The sequence below is a fragment of the Vairimorpha ceranae genome, assembly GCF_000988165.1.
Source record: "Vairimorpha ceranae strain PA08 1199 chromosome Unknown NODE_6, whole genome shotgun sequence".
Lineage (NCBI taxonomy): Eukaryota > Fungi > Microsporidia > Nosematidae > Vairimorpha > Vairimorpha ceranae.
In genome coordinates this window covers 105,207-126,017 of record NW_020169301.1, presented here as the reverse complement: position 1 = coordinate 126,017, position 20,811 = coordinate 105,207, and the positions used below count along the sequence as shown (strand labels likewise).

Sequence of the window (20,811 nt, the reverse complement as noted above, 5' to 3'; positions counted from 1 at the left end):
ATGTATGAATACAAGTAATAACAAATTCTCCCAGAGCCAAAGTCAAATGGATACACCGGAGCTTGCTGCACCGGCAAGCTTTATAGGGGGAAATTTCTAGTCAGTAAGAACCTCATAGTATTAGTTGGATAAGAATCACAGTCACAAGTTTCTCTGTCCCTGTGCAAGTTTCTTTTTCCCCCTTGATCGGTAAAAAATAGCTACTAGCAACAAGTAGCCAATTCTAAAAAAATAACCATAATTATTAAAAACAGCTGGCATAAAATTAATACCGAATTCCAATATTTTTTTATAGAAAAATTGCAACTAAGATAGTAAATAATTAGTCATAGATTAAGGGTTAAATATTATAAATATTGTGTTTTTTTACGAGATAAAATTATTTTTTTTAAAAAAGATTTTTCGTTTGCAATTGTTAATGAATAATATTTTAGTTGAACTTACATAAACTTTAATATGAACAAATATATATTTGCCTTTCTAAATTAGAACTTTGAAAATGGATTTCCTATTACTAATCATTTTAAGCTAGTTTTTTAGACCAAATCCAAAGTTTACGCATAAACCGCCTCATAAATAATTTACTCTAAAGTATTTTTTAGTGAGACCATAAAATTTGTTGTAAAATGATTTTTAACACCATTATTAAAAAGATAAGCCTTTAAGTGACTTTTATAAAGATTATATTTCTTGCGTCATAAATGTATAAATTTACAAAATTTGATTTTTCAAAATAAATATATCTTTGTGCAAAAAAGAAAAGAAATGTGTAAAGAGACCTAAAGATTATATAAGATGTAAATTTGATACGATAAGTAAAAATTTTTTTATTTAAACAAAAGCAGATTTTTAATTCTACAGCTTTAGGATTAGTGTTTAAAAAAAATTAAATATTAGAAGAAGTAATTCTCTTTAAACAAAAAACAATTAAACAAGATTAATTTTTCTATTTTGAATGTTTAATAATTCATTTGTATTTTATTTTTTATATTTACAGAAGACAAATTGTTCAAATTTTATTTGTTTTATGTTTGATTTGTATTAAGATTAAAATTTTTTTTAGAGAAATAAAAAAATGATTATTATTTTGATTAACTAAAAAAGTAGCGGCAAAAAAAGGAATATTATAATAGTATAGTAATCATACATTTTATAGTTACAACAACCAATTATTTTACTTTTTAAAAAATTATAGAATATATTGAGAACATTGTTTTTTTAAAACCTTTTTGGTATTGACAGAAATTTGTATTTTAGGTGGTTAAAAAAAGGAATTTTTTTTTGGCAAAAAAAAATTTTTTGTAAGTAAAAATCCGAAAATTAGGCTTATTTTAAATAGGCACATAATAAAAACAAATTTCAAAAAAGTTCTCGATAAGCCAGTCAACAGTGTCCAAACACAAAAAAAAATTTAGAAAACAAATAAAATGTAAAAAAATCGGGTTTTGTTGGACCTTCATTACTTAATAGTAATGATATATCCTATTTGAAAAAAAATGCTGATACACAAATTGGCAGCATTAAGCTTTTGTAAAACTTAAAAAACGAACAAAAAATAATTATTTGTTCGATGTATTCGAGAAAATTGGTATAAAGTAGGATTGCGTGGTATGACTGCATGTTAAGATCATTTTGTCTAAAAAGCATATTTTGAAAAAAAACATTGGGCAAGCAAACATGCTTGCTACTCTAATTAGAGATAGCTATGGTTATTTTTAGCGATAAAACAAAAAATAATTAAATTTTGCTCTGATAAAAGAGTTTCGTATGGAGAAAAGTTGGCCAAAGATAAAAAAAAATTTTAAACCCCGCAGTAAAACATGGAGGTGGTAATATATCTATATTTGTCATGTTTTTTTCAATGTAGTTGGTAAAGATATGTATAATTGATAGTATAATGAATAGCAAAGCATAATGTAGAATTTAGACAATTTTCTTGATGCTTTAACAAAACTTTAAATTAAAAAATTTTATTTGGCAGCAATATAATGATCTGAAACATATGAATAAATGTACTAAAGATTTTTTGGCAGATAAAAAAATTTTAACATTAGTTTGGCCTGCACAATCTTTAGACATGAACCCATAAGAAAATTTTATGGTATATTCTTAAGGTAAAAGCCGGAAAAAAAAAAAGAATAAAATTGAAGTAGAGAAATTTTTTAAGAGGAGTGGAATAAAATTGAAGTAGAAGCATGTAAAAAGAAGTTAGAGAGCATGAACATTGGATGCAGTGAACTAATAAGAGTAAAAAATAGATATGATAATTCTTATTTAAATTTTTTTTTTTGCCATTTTTTTTTCATTTAACTGATAAAGATGTTGTTTTTCAAAATAATTAAATTAGCGATTTAAACGGCTAAAAATTTTTGTATGCTCTTTGGAAATGGCAACAACTTGTTATATTTTAAAATTTGTAATTGTAAAGTGAACAATCCTTATTTGGCACTAGTATAGCAATATAGTAAAGTAAATTTGATCTCTAAATATTTTTGATTTTTTAAACAAAATTTGATATTTAAATGTTTAATCGTTATAAGAACATCAGTTTTGATTTGTAACAAGCGTTTCCTTTGCTATAGGCGCTTCATAATTTATTTCAACGCTGCAAAAATTTTTAAACGCAGTATAGCACCCATAAAAACAATACACTACACTTGCAAGCATTATTATCCATGAAAATATATTTTTTACAGCCGACTTTTTATCTCTGTACAAGAAATATAGAAGGGATGGAAATAAAAATGAAAGAAAGCCAACTGCAGAAGGTCCCAGCAGCCCATAAATTAAGTTCAAAGATATATTTGGAATTAGATTGACCATTGTAATTATAAACATTTCAATAATAACTATTATATTATGTACCCCATCGGTATTTTTTATTCTATCAGAAAAAAAATTTTTAAAATATCTAGTAGCTGGTGCTATTCTCAATGGAAAACCAACCATTAGTATTATTATGGCGCAGATACCTTGATATTTTGTCATATACCACAAAATTCTAGATATAGTACTATTAATATCACTATTTGATGCCAGATAATTATTTAACGATGAATTATTATCTAAAAAAATTCTCATAATATCACTTGTTCCAATGTGTTGTCCTAAAAGATTAAACCCTAAAAATCCAGCCATCCCATAAATCAAAAAACCACAAAAAGCAGCTATAGCACTAATAAAAATTAAATTAGTTTGTGATTTATCTTCTAGATGCGGAAACAGTATCGGTATATTTGGTTGTGTATACATTGACATAATAAACCACGATAGGCTGAAAGTATAGTTCATTTTATTGTCGGTCCCTTTTAAATTTCTGATCTTTGAAGTGGGCAGAAAAACATTTAGTACTGTTAAAACTATCATCAAGGATGTAACACAAAAAACGGACAATTTAGACAGTATTTTTAAATTTCCTATTTTTTTTATCATTGCTAATCCTGTAAATATTATTGTTATCACAAGTAAAATGGTTATTTCTAAATATTTGTAAAAAATAGGTGTTTTATCGGGCAAAAATTCCGAAATAAATAATGTGAATAATTCTTTTGCAAATTTTTGAAAACCTATAGCGGAAAACAATGATGCTGCAACCATTGAATAATCTATCATTCTTCTTAAATAAGGTGGGTTAGCAAGATTCGCAAATGTAATGTGTTCGTATTCACCTTGAAATTTTATAGCCACTCTAAAAAGAATATAAATAGAAAAGGCAGTTAAACAAGATACGCAAAATAGCATACCAAATCCAAGTATTATTCCAGAATTGTTAAAAGTTGCCGGCATAAAATTAATCCCTGTCCCCAGCATTGAATTTATGATGTAAAAAACCGCAGATATTCTACTATAAGAATCACTCATTAAAGTGGGGGTGGTGACTTATTGCATTAAAACAATATATTAAACATTTTAATTTATCAAAAGAAATAAACTCTTTATTTTTTTAAAAATTAATGAAAAAATAGACTTTTTTAATTTTAAATGTTTAAATTATTTATTAAATAAACGAAAAACATTATTAAATTTTTAAATTAAATAAAGTAATAACGATGTTGTTTAAAATGTTGCAAAAAGCTATACTTTTAAAAAATTAATATTCTGTTTTGATTTAATGTCATAAAATTTTAATTAGTGTAATCTTATATAAAACATCGAATTTTTTATAAAACTTCAACATTTTGCCAAAAATTAAAGTTTTTTAAAAAAATACTTGATGATCACATGACTCTTACAATATTTTAATTGGTTTTTCAATTATACTCTGCTTTTGAAAAAAACAAAACTATACCAAATGGCTATAGTTGGGCTTGTCAAAGATCATGCATGCATACACGTTCATTAAGAACAGAATACTTTTTTAATTCATTCAAGATTGTTGTTAAGACCATTTTCAAAGCTTTCTATAAGTACCTTTCTAGACTATCTTTTGTAGATATTGCATATAAATTTAATACATGGCGGCAAACAGCAAGTGGAATAGTAGATTTGGTTAAGAAATGTGTTTGTGAATATATGGCTGTTTAAACAATTAGTATAGGCGAGTTAGACGAGCATTGGATGCTAAAAGCTGTAAAAATCGACGAAAGTCTTTTTTTTGAAAAAAAATATAAACGGGAATAATTATAAATGGTCAATGGTACATCGAAGATATTACAATGAGACAAAAAGAGACTTTATTGTATCTGTAAAAAGTACTAATGCAGTTACTATCGCGCGTATAATTTCTGAAAATGTTATGCATGAAACAATTGTTATAACAGAAAAATGGCATGCATATAATGTTGCAATAGAATTTTAAATTTATCCTTCGTGCCAAATTATATCCATAAAACAATAAACCATTCAAGTAATTTAGGTGACCCTTTGTGCCCTTCTGTACACACACAATCTATAGAAGGTCTGCGGTCCAGATCAAGTTATTTTCAAAAAACAGGTGATTGTTGCAGGAACAGTATTATAACCATCTGTTAAAATTTATTAATACGTATCATATTTATAACCAAAAGAGAATGAAAAATTGTTAACGTTATTTAAAATAAATTGATTTTTTTATTTTTTCTAATTTTTAAAAAAAGCGTATAATCAACATATACCTTCCAATTTATTTAATGCAAATTTTTAAAATCGTTTAAAATAAATCATAGTAAAAAAGAGTGAAAAAACAATCACAAACACACAAAAAATTACTTACTTTTATTTTTGATACAAACAGCATTTAAAATATTGATAAAAATGTGTAAAATGAACAAGTAATTTTATAAAATTTAGTTACATATTGTTTAAGTACAATAAAATATCTATTATACAAGGTATTAAATAGATTTAAACTAAAGTTCTTTTAATTCATGAAAAATAAAAATAGATTTTTAAAAAATTTAACTATTGTTTTAAACTGGTTTTATAACGAAATACTTAAACACTATTTCATGTTGTTTGTTGAACATTTAAGTTTTACACAAAAAATGTATAAGTTTTTTTAATTTTATCGTTTTTTATAAAAAATAAATTAAATTTTAATAATTCTTAGGGAACTATAAATTTAATTTTTTGAATTTTAATTTAATAATTTCAAGGAATTTTATATATTAATAATTTTTATAGCTAGGTAAAAAAAATATGATGCGTCAAATTGTAGAAAAAATAACTTTTAAAAATTTTGCAGTTTATTTTGGATAACATATGTAAAAAAAATGTGTAGCAATATTTCTACAAATTTTATATATGATTTGGATGAAACATACAATTATTTTGCAATCTGAAATGGTGACTTTATGTATTTTTTTACACACCAACTTTTTTAAGTGATTAACTCACGTATATGTACAAAAAACAAAATTAAACTATAAATTAAATTTTATAATAAAAGAGTTTTATTAGACTCTTTTTTTGTTCTTACTTGATTTTGCTATAAATAGCGCACCTAATATAACAAATCCTACTGCAAGCAAATAATATTTCTTATGAGACGGCGGACGAGGATATAGCTGTAACTTACCTTCTTCATATATTTTTAACATTTTCATAGCGCTTTCTTTGAACGTTTCTTTTGTTAAATTCATGTCCGTATGTCTAAACTGTTTAGTAGTTGGATCATAAACAACAAGATTGGGCACGGTCATTTTTGGAAGCAATGATGGAACAAAATTTTCGTATTCATTAGTATTTAAAACAGCAAATAGGATGTGTATAAAAGGAGCCCCTAAATGTCTGTCTGCAGAAAATTCATTAAATTCTTTTATAAATTGTTCACCCTTTGTTAATAAAACCATGGCAGGCTTATATCCATTAAAGATAGAAGTAAAAGTTGAGCTTTTGATCTCTGTTACGTAGCTGAAATGTGTATGAAATAACCATGCGGCAATATCATTTTCATTAGAAATATCTCCTTTATATTCATAAAATCGACCGTTTTTATAAACTCCTAATTTTATTGCGTCAGAATCGGTAAGATTTTGCTTTTCTGTTTTCGATGACGGAAATATCGAAGCCATCGAAAATAATGCTGCATCATCAGTATTAAAAATTTTTGTTTTAAATTTATATTTGTGAGCATGTTCAGCAAAATATTGATTAGCTTTTGATTGATTTGTATGAAATACAAGATAAAGTGGTTCACCGTGTTCCAGTAGTTGTATTTCTTGTTTAAAGTCAGCTAATTTTAGTTTTCTAAAACTAGGCGCAATTAATTTATCTGCAAATTTTGACAATTCGTTTAAATTTACTGCCTCTAGAAAAGGGACCATAAGACCATTAAAAATACCGTAAATTGCAGGATAACTTTTTATGTTATATTGATGTATTAAATCTTTAGATTGTTCATAACTTATTTTACCGAAGTTGATTTTTCCGTTATAAATTTTTTCTAATTCTAACATAGTAGATTCAAATTTTGAAGGATCCTTGTAGTAAAAGTAAACAATCCATGGGCCATCAAGTCCTTGATACATATCTGAATCGATTAGTTCAAGTAATTCTGCTGGTTTACTTTCTATGTGATTATCGAAAATGGATTTATCAACATCAGAGTGCGTAGATAAAAACTCACCCAGTTCTTTATATGATTTGTAACCAGAAAATCTCGCTACTTCGTTACCATTGTTTTTTAGAACAACTGTCGGAAATGACTTGATATCTTCTTTATTAAATTCGCAATTGTTACAATCAACTTTTTGAACAGTAATATCATAACCATTTCTTTCAAGTGTATTATCGATTTCTTCAAGCACGGGATCAAGCTTTTGGCAGGCAGGACACCATTTTTGATAGTAGTCTAAAAGAACAAATCCTGAACTTTCAACTGCACATTGTTCGACTACAACCTGCAAACTAAAGTGTAATAGAAATATTAACAACATGTTTATTTATAAAAAAGTTAAATTTATAGTTTTAATTGTTTTGTTTCAAATTTACATGTTTTAAAAAAATTAATATATAAATATATTAATTAATTAAATTATAAATTAAATAAAATATATTTCTAACATTTATTTATTATTGTAACATAATGTTTATTGAAAAAAGTACTATTAAGTGATTAGACATTAATATTATAGATTAATATAATCTCTGCACCGTTTTTATTATATATTAAACTAATCTAAATCTTAATTTTTTAATGCTTTGTCTTTTATTAATAGTTCTATTTTTAAATACGTAAAATATATTTGGTAGCTTATTTAGCAATAAGTCGTTAATACTTCTTTTGAATTTAACTAATTTTTTAACCCATGTTTAATTTGGCTAAAATTGAAAAAGAAAAGTCGTTTATAAAAGAAATATTTCCATTTTTAAATGATGAAGACGTAGAAAATCTTTTTGTATCATCTGAAGATATGAATATTATAATTACTAAAATTTTAGATAATAATTACAAAGGAATCAATGTTAATTTAAAAGATATCACACAAGTCAAAAAAATACAAAAACAGATAAAAAAGGATCTTTATTATCCCGAGTTGTTCTATAAGCAGGAAACAGATGTTTATGATGGTGACATCGATAGGCGCAAAGCAGAAGAGTTATACTCTCAAATTAAACTGCTAAAAAATAAATTAAATTTTTGTAAGGACAAGAGAGTATTAGAATATCAGTCAGAAGAAATACAGCAAATGTATGAAGAACTTGATAAACTAAATAGAAGACGTGCTTTGATGATTTTATCTAAATCGTTACTTAATGCCAAAAATATTGACTTACACGGATTGTATACAAAAGAAGCACTTATGTTTCTTAGTGATTACATTCAAATGTATTGTCCTAAAGAAATCAATTTAATTACTGGGCGTGATGGAAATTCACAATCTCTTCGTCCTTCTGTTATTAACTTTCTTGAAAATAAGGGGTTTAAAGTTGTTGATAAAGATAATCCATATGTACGAGCTGTTAAAAGATTTTAAGTGGATGTATTCGCTCATAGGTACACGTTAATATTTTTCTAATGTACTTTTAAATAAATTATGCAGGTTGTAACGAAATAGCACACTATGTTTATGTTTTAACTCTCTTTATTATTTGTGATAAATTTAAAAGATATCTAAGGATTAAATTTGTGCAATCTAAATTTTTACTAATCACGTCTATATTTACAATAAAGTCTCTTGGCAGGTAGTTTATGTTTTATTTAAAATTAATGTTTAAATAGCTTTAAAAAGTTCTTTGTGTTAATTATAATCAAAATCTTGGTTATGTTGTCTTAAAAACTTTTTTATAGAATAATTTACAAATAATGTATATTACGTAGTAGCTTAAAGTTAAGTTACAACATCTTATAATACTAATATACAGCCTGCTTTAAAAAAAACGGAACATAAATTTTCTGGTATAAATTGATCAATAAAAATATCTGATTTAATAAGTTTATGTAAAAAAGTTCTTTAGAGAGCTTTTTTTGTTTATATTATTCTTAGCTGTCGTAAAAAGTTTGATTTTTTGTTTTATATAAAAAAGTGTTTAAAAACATGACTACATTTAAAAATTATACCATGTGCATAGACCCAAAACTTGATAGATCTTTTTTGAAACTTAACGCCTGTTTTTGACAGGTTTCTACTGTTATTAAAATTCATACAGCTTGTACAACAGCTTTTTACTCTTCCTTAGTTTTTATGAAAAATTAAGATAATTTCTGTTTTTTGATAGCTCAAAGTGTCTCATTTAGGTTTAAATCAAGAGATTGTGGTGGCCAAGAAAGTAGCTCGATTTTTTTTTCAATAAAGTAGTTCTTGGCAAGTCTTGATGTATGTTTCAGAACATTATCTTGTTGAAAAATAAATATTTTCATTCTCGTTTGATTGGCTGTCGGGCGCAAAAATGAGCCAGAATATCTACATTTGCCACAGAACCCACAATACCATCTATAAAAATCAGATTCTCTACTTCATGATATTAGAAACATTTTCATACTATTACAGTTCTCCTCCGTATTTACTGTAGCAACAATTTTTTTAGAAAAATATCTGTACACGGCTTATTTTAATGAAAAAATCTATATTTAGTTTCAATGAGATTAAATTTACTTTCATCGAAAAAAAATTGGCTCTTTGTAGTAACATCAGACATGCAAATAATTTTTTAAGAATTTTCTTTCCTTGCTAAAATAAATTTTTTTGACAGGGCAGGCTTTTTTGTTGCCAGGAATGCATCAAAACCATAATATTTTAGTGTCCTTTTTATAGTTGAATAAGATATCACTTTTTTACTTCTTTCTAAAAACTCAACCGACATTTTTCTCAAAGAAGTTTTAGGTTTTTTATTTAAAGCCAAAATAGTATTAATATTATCCTTAAAAAGAGTCTTTGGTCTCCTATTTCCTCTTAAATGCACAAGTAGTATAATTTTTTTGTACTCTTAGATACACCAATTTGTTTGGCTATTTTAGCTTGCACTATTTTTTGTATTAAAGACAACAATTTTTAATCCAATTCAGGCGTAAGTTGCATCAGGGATTTAAAAAAATTGTAAAATAAGTAAGATTCTAGGGAAAATTTACAGATCACTTTTCTTTAAAAAAATAGTCATTGTTTTGAAACGCTTTTTTATAAAAAACGGAAAATCAAACTTTTACATCAGTTAAGAAAAATATAACTAAATAAAGCTTTTTAAATACTTTTTTTACATAAACTTATTGAGCCAGATAATTTGTTTGATCAATTTATATTGGTAAAATTTATGTGTCATTTTTTTTTAAAACAAGCTAAATAAAGAAAAGGACGAAAATGTCATAGAAAAACTTTATAAACATTGGTTTTAATTTAAAAACCAACTAACGACAAATTAAATTTTAAATCTATATAAAATGTTATTTAGTATTTGTAAAAAATCATTATTGCTACCTTTGGAATTTTGCACTCTATAAATTAATGTTGTGAGTATCTAGTAGATAACGTTGGTTGCCAGTTGAGAAAAGATCTAAACCCCCAAGCATGGTGAAGACTTATTAAGCAATTAAAGCATTTATAAATGCATTTTTAATTAATTCTTTTTTTTGTATTTAATATTAATATTATTTATATTTTGATAGTATAATTAAAGATAAATAAAAATTTAATTACATGTACCTGAAGTTAAAGCTAATGAGCAAGCTGATTGACACTTTGGTAACTCACATATTGGAATAACATTGGTTGGTATTTCTGGTATAGCTGGTAAAGGCTGTTCAATATTATAAGTTCTCCATCCATATACATTAGTATTGTTTTGATTTTTCGGTATTAATTCGCTATTTACATTGCATAGATTTTTTGATAAAAATGAGTTGATAGTTTTACAATTCATAAATCCCCTTTGTCTGGCAACTTCGGCGCCATTATCTCTTAGAATCGTTGTAGGAGCTTCAAAGACATTCATACTGTTACAGTCACAAATATCACAATTGACCTTTTGTATCGTAATTGGAACTCCTTTAGCGGCAACACTATTTGCTAAATCAGTCACCACTGGTTCATATTTTTGATAACTAAGGCATGTTGGTTTGTAATACACAGTTAATACTAGACCTGGCTGCATACTACCACAATCTTCCAAAATTAGCTGGCAAGATAACTCAATTAAGAATAGAAAAACAAACATAAAATCAGTAATTTTTTTTAATTTATACACAAAAAAAATTTAGGTTTTATGATAATCAGCTTTTAAAACAGAAATAAATGATTTTAAAAAAAACTATTTACTACGTCCTTGTTAATTTTTAAGAAGTAGTTTATTTAATTAATTTGTGCAATTGTAACGCAAAAATCAAAAATTTGTGATAGCTTTCAATGTTAAACTAATTTATTACAATCAAATTGACAAAAAATTTTAGCTGTCAACTTTTTTAAATGAATGGCGTCAAAAACAATGTTTTTAAAAGATAAATAATATTAAAAATAACTTCTATTTACAGTTTCCTTTAACACCAAAATAATATAAAATAAAATCAAAAATTGAATAAATTCATGATTTTTGGTTTAAGTTAAATAATTAAATTTTTTAACAATTGTAATAATTATTTATATTTTTTTATATCACGGAATCCTACATTCAAGCTCTAGTTTTAAGAAAACAATGGAGAGGTCTTTCTGGACTATTTAAGGGACTTGAAGAAGTTGGCAGCGGCATTGGTGAAATTGAACTAATGGAAAGCAAGCTAACGGGTGAACTGAGGGATCTGAGTACTTTAGTGTAAATAAAAACAATATTAAAAAGCTTCATTAAATAAATTTTGCTTTTTAGTTGAACTTATTAAAAATTTAATATAAAAAGATATACAATAAGCATTTTTTAAATTCAAAATTTTGAAAATAGATTGGGAATTATTAAACATTTTAATCTCGCTTTTTAGGCCAACTTTAAGGTTTACGCATGAATTGCGCCTTAAACAATTCACACTAAAAAATTTGTTGTAAAATAAATTGACGACACCATTATTTAAAACATAAGTCTTTAAGTAACTTTTATTAAGATTATATTTCTGTGTCATTAATGTATAAATTTTACAAAATGTGATTTATCAAGTTTTTATATCTTTGTACAAAAAATGTGTAAAGAAATCTAAAAAATATATAATATGTAAATCTGATACGATAAGTTAAAATTATTTATTTCAAACCCGAAGCGGGTTTTTAATTTTGCAGCTTTAGGATTAGTGTTTAAAAAAATTTAAATTTAACAAGATGTAATTCTATATGTACAAAAACCAATTAAACAAGATTATTTTTTTTATAATTTATTATTCATTTGTATTACATTTTATATACTTAAAAAAGCCAAATTGTTAAAATTTATTTGTTTTATGTTGAAGTTAAAAATTAAAAATTTTTTTAGAGAAAAAAAAAAAATTTTGTTTTCATTAAATCGGAATAACAATACAGTAAAGTTAATTTAATTTGTGACTATTTTTCATTTCTAAAATAAAATTTGATATTTAAATGATTAATCGTTGTAAGAACATCAATTTTGATTTGTAACAAGCGTTTCATTTTCTATAGGCGCTTCATAATTTATTTCAATACTGTAAAAATTTTTAAACGCAGTATAGCACTTATAAAAACAATACACTACACTGGCAAACATTATTACCCATAAAAATATATTTTTTACGGCCGACTTTTTAGCTCTGTACAATAAATATAAAAGAAATAGAAATAAAAACGAAAGAAAACCAACTGCAGAAGGCCTTAGTTGCCCATAAATTAAGTTTAAAGATATATTTGTGTGGTATATAGACTACATGTCTTTTTTATTTTTGGCTAATCAAAAATGATCTTGTATTTTTTAGAATTTATTTTTCAATAAATAAAAATTTTAAAAAGAAGGCGAACCTTAAATGGAAAATCAGATGAAACAGTAAAACAACAAACATAAGGATGTTTACAATTACTATATTAATTAATAAACTTTAAATAAAACTTGTATTGATTTAAAAGAAAAACTACTTTTGAATATTATAGAGTATTTTCTCAGCATGAGAGACTGTCCGCTGGGATTTATCAAACATCTGCTTGATACTATAAAGATCTTTAATTAAGTTACAATTCTTTATCCTTAAATTTTTGTATAAATAAATTGATGAAAAAGTCAAAAATAATTATATGAAAATAAATTTTAATTAAAAAATTTTTTAACCACAAAGATGAATTTTAAATTTATATAAAATGCTATTTGTATTTGTTAGAATCATTATTACTACTTTATAGATTTTGCGCTTTATAAATTAATGTTGTGAGTATCTAATAGATAAAGCTGGTTGCCAGTTGAGAAAATGTTTAACCCCCAAGTACGGTAAAGATTTTTCAAGCAACCAAAGCATTAATAAATGATATTTCAATAAATTTATTTTCATTGTATTTTATATTAATATATTTATATTTTGATTGTATAAACTCAAAGATAAATAAAAATTTAATTACATGTACCTGAATTAGAAGCTAATGCACAGGCCGGTTGATTCTTTTGTAAATCACCTATTGGAACAACATTGGTTGGTGTCTCTGGTACAACTGGTAACGGCTGTTCAATATTATTATTTCTCCATCCATATACATTAGTATTGTTTTGATTTTTCGGTATTAACTGGCCATTTACATCACATAAATTTTTTGATAAAAATGAGCCGACAGTTTTACAATCCATAAATCCGCTTTGTCTGGCAATTTCAACACCATTATTTCTTAGAATCGTTGTAGGAACTTTAAGGACATTCACACTGTCACAGTCACAGATATCACAGTTGACTTTTTGTATCGTAATTGGAACTCCTTTTGCGGCAGCATTATTTGCTATACCCGTCAATACTGGATCATATTTTTTACAGTGAGGACATGTTGGACTATAATACATAGATAATACTAGTCCCGGCTGTACACTACTACAATTTTCCAAAATTAACTGGTAAGATAACTTAATTAAGAACAGAAAAGCAAACATAAAATCAGTAATTTTTTTTAATTTATACACAAAAACAATTTTGGTTTTAAGATAATCAGTTTTTAAAACAAAAATTTAACGATTTTAAGATAGATTATTTACTACGTCACAGTTAATTTTTTAAAGTTAGTTTGTTTTAAAATTGTGTAGTTTTGTAACACAAAAATCAAAAATTTGTGATAGATTTCAATGTTAAACTTGTGTAATAAAGTCAAATCGTCAAATATTTTTAGATGAAGACTTTTTAATAAGTGACGTCAAAGAAAATATCGTTTCCAATTATAAAAATATCAATAATATTTAAAAATAAGCTATCATTATACGTTTCTCTCAACACTAAAATAATAAAATTTATAAAATAAAAAGTTGCAAAAACGCATGATTTTTAGTTTCAGGATAATGATTTAATTTTTTTAAAATTGTAATAATTATTTATATTTTTGTTACGACATTGGTAGTAAAAATATTTCTAGCAAACTGTATTGTTTTTAATTTAGCTTGAATTGTAAGAAGAACTTTTTTTACTGGTTAGTATTTTTGTCTGTAGTTTATTTTTTTGATACAAATAATCTTTCTCCTCATTTTTTATACACTTCTAATAATTTTTTTTTTCTTAAGAATCCTAAAAATTTTTACAACTTCAAGTTAACACGTTTGCTCTACTAGATGCATTGGGTTGTGTTGTTTAAAAATACCCATGACGACATTTTTAGTGCAAATAATTGCGCATTTTATTAAAGTTGTTATAATTTATACAAAATTAATAAAAATGTTAAAAACAGGCATAAAGATTCTTGGTTGCTTCTCATATGCAAACCCTTTTGCTTTAATTTTTACATTTAAACAATTAGTATCTAAGAAATTAATTGTCAAGATAAAAGTGAGAAATCATAATTTTTAAAAAATAAGAAATTATAAAAGTTTATAAATACATTTAATTACAAGTTCTACTCACACATATTGGTACACAAATGGGTTTCATATCTTGATCATAACGTATCGGATAAATATTGTCAGAAGAGCCTGGTACAATTTTTATAGTCTTAGCATGCAATTCCTCTTTTGAACTTGTGCTATCCTCTTCGTTTGTTAATTTATGTCCCGCATTTTCTTTACCACTTTTTTTTAATATAAAAGATTTTAATTTTTTCAAATCCATCATTGCCACCGTTCTACCGATCTCTGTACCATTGTTTCTTAGAATTGTTGTAGGAAACCCTTTTATACTAGACGGTCCACAATCACAAACACCACAATTTACTTTTTGAATTTTCAGCATGTCTTTCATTTCAGATTCATTGGCTAATATTTTTAACACTTTTTCATATTCCATACAATAAGTACATTCTGTATGATAATACATTGATAGAACCAATCCTTGTTTATAGATAGCACAGTCATCTATAATTTCTTGTAAAGATACTTTTATTAGGAGCAGGTAGAAGTACATGTAATATTACATATTTTTTAATTTATAAAAAACTGTATAAATGTTTTAAATTAATCATAAAAAAATAAAGCACGAATAAATAAAAAAGATAATCATTTAGATTAAAAAAAATTTTAAGTTCTACGTAGGATATGTTTAAAAGTAATATGATGATCGTTTTACAAATGTGATCGTAGTATTTAACATTTAGTAAAATAATAAACTAAAATATAAGAACAAGTGTTAGACTTTTGTATAATTTACCACATTTAAATTTATTTTTATTTTAACACATCAGAATTACAGAAGAATAAGAAAATAACTAATTAAATTTTGATTTATTATTTTCAATTGCTGTAATACAACATAGATAAATTTATTAAAAGCGTAAAAAATGTTTTGTTACTGTTGTGGGTAGACATTGTAGTTATTTTATCAGCCAAAAGTAGTGTCTGCAACAGAAGAGGTTTTACATTCAAGAAATATGTATTGATATGAAACGATCAGCAAAGATGTTTACATAAACAAATCATTAATCAATAAATTTGCTTAATTAAAATAACAACAACAGTTAAAATTAATATTTTATGAATAAACTTGGTTTATAAGATTAATTTATAAACATATTTAACTTTAACATAGAAATACACACGTTTATGAATGTTACAACAAAAATTTAAATTCTTTGTCAGTACAACAGTCTAAATTAAAATAAGCGTTTCATAATTTAACTTTAAACTTGTGAGTAACTTAAAAGACACAACAACTAGTATTTGCATCGCGTACTTTATTATACAAAATCTCCAATGTAAAAAAATAATTATATTTAAACAGTCCTTTATTTATTAATCTTTAAGGGATTTAGAAGGCTTAGATGGTGCACTTGGCTTGGACAAACAAGTGTGTACTTCTCTTAATGCTAATTTCTTTAATTCTCCTTTTAATAAAATTTCAAATGCGGCCACAATTTCATCGGCACCAACAGTCTGTTTACTTACTTTCTTAGAAAACTCAGAGGCTACTTCACCACAAGTAGAAACAATATCATAAGCAATAGCACATAAAATAGCAATGGCCTGACTAGTTAAAAATACTGTTTGATCAGGATTAATATCCTTGGCAATCTTTTTTATTGCAGATTTGAATTGCATACCAGAACATAAATTAGACATTTTCTTCTTCTTTTTTTTGTCCAGATCTCCGACTTGTGTAGTACTTATTGGCGCTTTACCTGTATTTTGTTTTGGTGCTTTATTCATTGGGGGGTCAAATATTTTTGATATTTAAATGTTTTGGAGGTAAAAATAATATTTGTTATTAAAAAAGGAGGGAAACAGTAAATAAAAAAAAATGAAGATAAAAAAATGCATAAAAAGACTAAAGAATTTTCCTTAAAAATAATTGGTTTTTGTAAATTTCTAAATATTTTTTATAGGTTAAATTTAAAGAACGAAAAAGCTTACGGCAAAAAAAAAGTATTAAATAATATTGAAGTGAATATGGGTTTAATAATTATAAATTATTTAAATATAGACATGTTAAAGTAATCTCATAAATATCATAAAATTTTCTACTTTGTTCCTTTCATTCTTACATATATTAGTAACTATAAATGTCTTATAAAACAAAAAATTAATTAGATTTAGTTAAAAAGCTTACATTTAATATACATATACATAATTAATAAATAAAAGCATACAATGTTTTGTATGTACAACGTACAAGAATTTTTAATGTAAAATTTATTACATGCAAAGTTATTACATCTCAAGAAGTACATGGATCTTTAAGCATACATTTAAATTTGAACAAATTAATACATCTTAGAATTTTAACCTAAAAATATCAATGCATTACATTATTGTCATATGAAAATTTTAGTTATCTTGTAATTTATCTAAATGACATAAATATGTATTACTGCGCGTTTACTTAAACAATAAAGTTTAGATATTTACTAAAAAAAAAACTTATTCATCTTATTAAATATCTTATTTTTATTGTAGAAAATTTACTTATTATTTTATAAAATTAAGTTTACTTTTGCATAGCAATCTTTAAATATTTATCTTATTAAAATAAGAAATATAGTACAATTCGTATTGCAATGTAAAAACTTAAATTAAAAAAATAAACCTAAAATTGTTGCACCAACAAAAAATACTGTAGCATGTATTGTTAGGATAAAACATGGGTTTATTTAATAATTATTATTTATATAACAGACATGTCAAAGCCATCAACCTAATACTGCTAATTGACATGTCTACATCTTTACTGTCCTACATGTATTATTTCTTAAATATTTAAAACATCTAAAAAATCAATTAGTCTTATTATTGCAATATGCTGTTTTTTGACAAATTTGACTTAAAAAGTAACTATTTTTTAATTATGCGCAAAAATAAAAATTAATTTATAAAGAATTGTTTGAAAATTTTTAAAAGTAACTGTTTTGTAATTATGCGCAAAATTTTAAAAAATTAATTTATAATGATTTTTTTGACATTTGTCTGAATAAAATTCAACCTGCACGTAAAAACCAAATAAATTTTATTCATTAAATTATTCATCTTCAGAATCTTCTTCTTCTTCCTTTGATTCTTCTTTAGACATAAATTCTGCTTCCTTTTTCTCTTTATTTATAGCATCAGCTCTTTCCTGATACGCCGCTTTTTCTGCATCACTAAAATTCTTCCATTTTTCAGCTACTTTTGCTGTGACGTCTTTCATAGAAGGCTTACTTTCTCCATCAGTATTCATACTACTAGCCATAATTGGATATTCTTCCTTAAAATAAACATTATATGCACTCTGTGCACTTCTTTTCTTTCTTTTCCCGGTAGATCCATCTTCTTTTGATAATGCTTCTTTTTGTTTAAACCATTCTTTATAACTATCAGTTTTCTTGTAGTCCTCAAATTCTTTTAAGTAAGCTTCTTTTTCCTTCTGGTAAACACTTTTGTATTTTTCTTTTATTTCATCACTAACATTTTGCCACATCAAACTAAGCTTCTTTCCTTGTTGACCAACCGGTAATGATTTGATTTCTGGATCTTTTTCTCTTTGTTCTTGACCCCATTTTAAATAAGGTGTCAGAGGAGCCTTCGGTGCATTTAAATCTTTAAGCTTCTTAGGAGCCTTTTTTTTAAGTTCTTTTGAAGCAGATCTTACAGCCATTGGGGGACTAAAAAATAAAAAAAATATAAGCGGCATAATAAGGAAATACCCTTTAAATGTTAAAAAAATCAAAATTTAGTAAAAAGAATATTTCTAAAAAACAAAAAATATCTAAAGAAAAAATAATAGATAAAAAGAAATATATTGAAAATAAAAAGTACAAAGATAGTAAATGTGAGAAAGATACCGCTTTGTCCTCTGCTGTAATGTTTTCGCATGAAACTGATCGAATAAATTATGTAATAAAAAAACTGAACCAAAATAATTTGAATGTACCGCTTGTTAAAACATGGAGCGAGTTTTATGCTGAAGTATTGGAAGATAAACAACAAGAAATTGATGACACAACAGAATTTATAAAAAAAACTGAAAAAGAATATTTAAAATACATTAAAGACAGAATGTTATTTTTAATACAAAATTACAATGATTGTGCTGAAGAAATAAGTGAAATTAATTCTGAAATTATATTGGATACATTTAGATTTAGATGTAATGGATTTATGGAATTTATTAAACATTCAATTTGGAATATGGATTTAAATTTAGATGCTGATCATATTCTTAACATTTTAATTCTTGAATGGTACGACATGAATGAAAATGAAAGGAAGAAATTTAGAAAATTAGGAATTAAAAAATTTAAAGCATTTTACAAAAATAAAGGAAGAACTCTAAGACAGGATGACCATTTAATAGAAAATATTTTTGATTTAAACTATCAGTGGGATAGTGAAGAAGAATGGGTTGAGTAATGAAGATTTAAGATCAATGATTGTTTATATAATAATTAGACAAAATAAAGATAAATTGTACTTTTTTGTTACGAAAATATTATTTATTGTTTATTAACATTGTATTACAAAATTATTTTTTTAGGACACATAGCTCAACGGCAGAGCGTCAGTCTACGGAACTGAAGGTTAAGGGTTCGAATCCCTTTGTGTTCGATTTTAAATGAACACAAAACCTATTTTCTTTTTAGATTATAACACATTATTCCTATTATACTAATTGCTAATCCTATATAATTTATATTATTTAGTTCTATTTCTTTTTTATACAATGAAGTAATAATGATAATTAATTCTTTTACAATGCTACTTACACTTAAAAATACTACACTTGTTTTTGATACAAGTGTAAATTCTGAGCATATTAGCGAAAATGAAAGAATGCCACTTCCTATAATAAATGAGAGATTTTTCGCTGCTGCCTTAGAATTATTAAAGAATTCTGACTGTATAATTTCAATAAATCCTTCGTTGTAATAAGACATAATAAAAAGTATACAAGCTATAGGAAGACTTAAATCTCTAATAGTGCCGTACATCCCTCCTTTTTTTACACCACGTTTTTGTAATAAATACTGAATAAATGCCCATCGAAATCCTGCCATAAATGATGCAAACGATATTATTCCAAACCCAGTAAAATCAAAATTTGAGTTTTTAAATGACGTCATAAACACACCAAGGCCTATTGTAAAAATTATAAGAAAAAATCTTATAGACGGCTTCTCTATTCCAAAGGCCATGCCCGATAGCAGAATAAAGACGGGTGCTGATGATTTAACCATTGTATAAAATGCTAAAGATACGTTTCTAAGTGAATATGAACTTAGCCCTATGTCTACGGCACCTGTTATGGCACAAGGAATGGTTGTGTAAATGTATCCTGATTTTTTAGAGGCATTATTTTTTATTTTTAAAATGCATGAACTTATAATAAAATGTGTTAGGTTTTGTAGTGAACTTTTAAAAAGAGGAAATCTAAAATTATAAGCAGATTTTGATAAAAAATATGTAGTAAAGAATCCTAATCCTAATGATGTTAGATAGTAAAATGTTATAAGTACAATAATTTGTACTGTTTTATTCATGTATTGTTTGTAAAATATTATTTAAACAAAAATGTTTCAGCAAATAGATTTTAAATAAATCTGATAGGTCTGCAACAAGTGTTATTTAATTAATTAGTCATTTAATTTTTAAATAAAAAATGAATATTTATTTTTGTATAGGATTATCTTTTTATTTTCTAAACTAGATTTAAAGCACATAAAGTGATATTTTTTGTCATTAATTATTGGTTAAATGTTAATAAATTACACGAGAAAATGATAATTACTAAATAAGCATATTGTTGCACTAAGAAAAATACGAATATTTAAAATTAGACATTTAAAGACTGCATTCTTTTTGAGTGAAATAAATACAATGGTTTGACATCTTTAAAGAAGTTTCTATTATGAAAAAATAAAATAAAAAAAATACTACATTATAAATAACAATGTAATA

At 25.1% G+C, this 20,811-nt stretch overlaps 13 protein-coding genes and 1 non-coding gene across 14 annotated transcripts; 4 read left to right on the top strand and 10 right to left on the bottom strand.

The window, feature by feature from the left end:
• Window positions 1-2,544: 2,544 nt before the first annotated feature.
• Window positions 2,545-3,861, bottom strand: AAJ76_6000122157 (amino acid permease; the record flags this gene model as incomplete). The annotated part of the gene is made up of 1 exon (XM_024476080.1): window positions 2,545-3,861. One exon carries the CDS (start codon window positions 3,859-3,861, stop codon window positions 2,545-2,547), a length of 1,317 nt encoding a protein of 438 aa, XP_024331940.1.
• A 2,012-nt stretch (window positions 3,862-5,873) lies between these two features.
• Window positions 5,874-7,355, bottom strand: AAJ76_6000118663 (protein disulfide isomerase; the record flags this gene model as incomplete). Its single annotated transcript, XM_024476079.1, has 1 exon — window positions 5,874-7,355. The coding sequence occupies one exon, from the start codon at window positions 7,353-7,355 to the stop codon at window positions 5,874-5,876; it is 1,482 nt and encodes a 493-aa protein (XP_024331939.1).
• A 372-nt stretch (window positions 7,356-7,727) lies between these two features.
• Window positions 7,728-8,396, top strand: AAJ76_6000118290 (smr 2; the record flags this gene model as incomplete). The annotated part of the gene is made up of 1 exon (XM_024476078.1): window positions 7,728-8,396. The coding sequence occupies one exon, from the start codon at window positions 7,728-7,730 to the stop codon at window positions 8,394-8,396; it is 669 nt and encodes a 222-aa protein (XP_024331938.1).
• Window positions 8,397-10,542: 2,146 nt separating this feature from the next.
• Window positions 10,543-11,067, bottom strand: AAJ76_6000114951 (protein disulfide isomerase; the record flags this gene model as incomplete). Its single annotated transcript, XM_024476077.1, has 1 exon — window positions 10,543-11,067. The coding sequence occupies one exon, from the start codon at window positions 11,065-11,067 to the stop codon at window positions 10,543-10,545; it is 525 nt and encodes a 174-aa protein (XP_024331937.1).
• A 607-nt stretch (window positions 11,068-11,674) lies between these two features.
• AAJ76_6000114062 (hypothetical protein) lies at window positions 11,675-11,956 on the bottom strand (the record flags this gene model as incomplete). The annotated part of the gene is made up of 1 exon (XM_024476076.1): window positions 11,675-11,956. The coding sequence occupies one exon, from the start codon at window positions 11,954-11,956 to the stop codon at window positions 11,675-11,677; it is 282 nt and encodes a 93-aa protein (XP_024331936.1).
• Window positions 11,957-12,426: 470 nt separating this feature from the next.
• Window positions 12,427-12,549, bottom strand: AAJ76_6000113469 (hypothetical protein; the record flags this gene model as incomplete). The annotated part of the gene is made up of 1 exon (XM_024476075.1): window positions 12,427-12,549. One exon carries the CDS (start codon window positions 12,547-12,549, stop codon window positions 12,427-12,429), a length of 123 nt encoding a protein of 40 aa, XP_024331935.1.
• An 828-nt stretch (window positions 12,550-13,377) lies between these two features.
• Window positions 13,378-13,902, bottom strand: AAJ76_6000112116 (protein disulfide isomerase; the record flags this gene model as incomplete). Its single annotated transcript, XM_024476074.1, has 1 exon — window positions 13,378-13,902. One exon carries the CDS (start codon window positions 13,900-13,902, stop codon window positions 13,378-13,380), a length of 525 nt encoding a protein of 174 aa, XP_024331934.1.
• A 934-nt stretch (window positions 13,903-14,836) lies between these two features.
• AAJ76_6000110666 (protein disulfide isomerase) lies at window positions 14,837-15,352 on the bottom strand (the record flags this gene model as incomplete). The annotated part of the gene is made up of 1 exon (XM_024476073.1): window positions 14,837-15,352. One exon carries the CDS (start codon window positions 15,350-15,352, stop codon window positions 14,837-14,839), a length of 516 nt encoding a protein of 171 aa, XP_024331933.1.
• An 824-nt stretch (window positions 15,353-16,176) lies between these two features.
• On the bottom strand, window positions 16,177-16,590 carry AAJ76_6000109428 (histone h2b; the record flags this gene model as incomplete). Its single annotated transcript, XM_024476072.1, has 1 exon — window positions 16,177-16,590. The coding sequence occupies one exon, from the start codon at window positions 16,588-16,590 to the stop codon at window positions 16,177-16,179; it is 414 nt and encodes a 137-aa protein (XP_024331932.1).
• A 105-nt stretch (window positions 16,591-16,695) lies between these two features.
• AAJ76_6000109322 (hypothetical protein) lies at window positions 16,696-16,878 on the top strand (the record flags this gene model as incomplete). Its single annotated transcript, XM_024476071.1, has 1 exon — window positions 16,696-16,878. One exon carries the CDS (start codon window positions 16,696-16,698, stop codon window positions 16,876-16,878), a length of 183 nt encoding a protein of 60 aa, XP_024331931.1.
• Window positions 16,879-17,896: 1,018 nt separating this feature from the next.
• On the bottom strand, window positions 17,897-18,511 carry AAJ76_6000107507 (high mobility group protein; the record flags this gene model as incomplete). The annotated part of the gene is made up of 1 exon (XM_024476069.1): window positions 17,897-18,511. The coding sequence occupies one exon, from the start codon at window positions 18,509-18,511 to the stop codon at window positions 17,897-17,899; it is 615 nt and encodes a 204-aa protein (XP_024331930.1).
• A 56-nt stretch (window positions 18,512-18,567) lies between these two features.
• On the top strand, window positions 18,568-19,266 carry AAJ76_6000107450 (hypothetical protein; the record flags this gene model as incomplete). Its single annotated transcript, XM_024476068.1, has 1 exon — window positions 18,568-19,266. One exon carries the CDS (start codon window positions 18,568-18,570, stop codon window positions 19,264-19,266), a length of 699 nt encoding a protein of 232 aa, XP_024331929.1.
• Window positions 19,267-19,389: 123 nt separating this feature from the next.
• On the top strand, window positions 19,390-19,461 carry AAJ76_6000106557. The gene has a single exon. It is a non-coding gene; the product is annotated as a tRNA-Arg (tRNA).
• A 20-nt stretch (window positions 19,462-19,481) lies between these two features.
• AAJ76_6000105625 (permease of the drug metabolite transporter superfamily) lies at window positions 19,482-20,393 on the bottom strand (the record flags this gene model as incomplete). The annotated part of the gene is made up of 1 exon (XM_024476067.1): window positions 19,482-20,393. One exon carries the CDS (start codon window positions 20,391-20,393, stop codon window positions 19,482-19,484), a length of 912 nt encoding a protein of 303 aa, XP_024331928.1.
• Window positions 20,394-20,811: the final 418 nt, after the last annotated feature.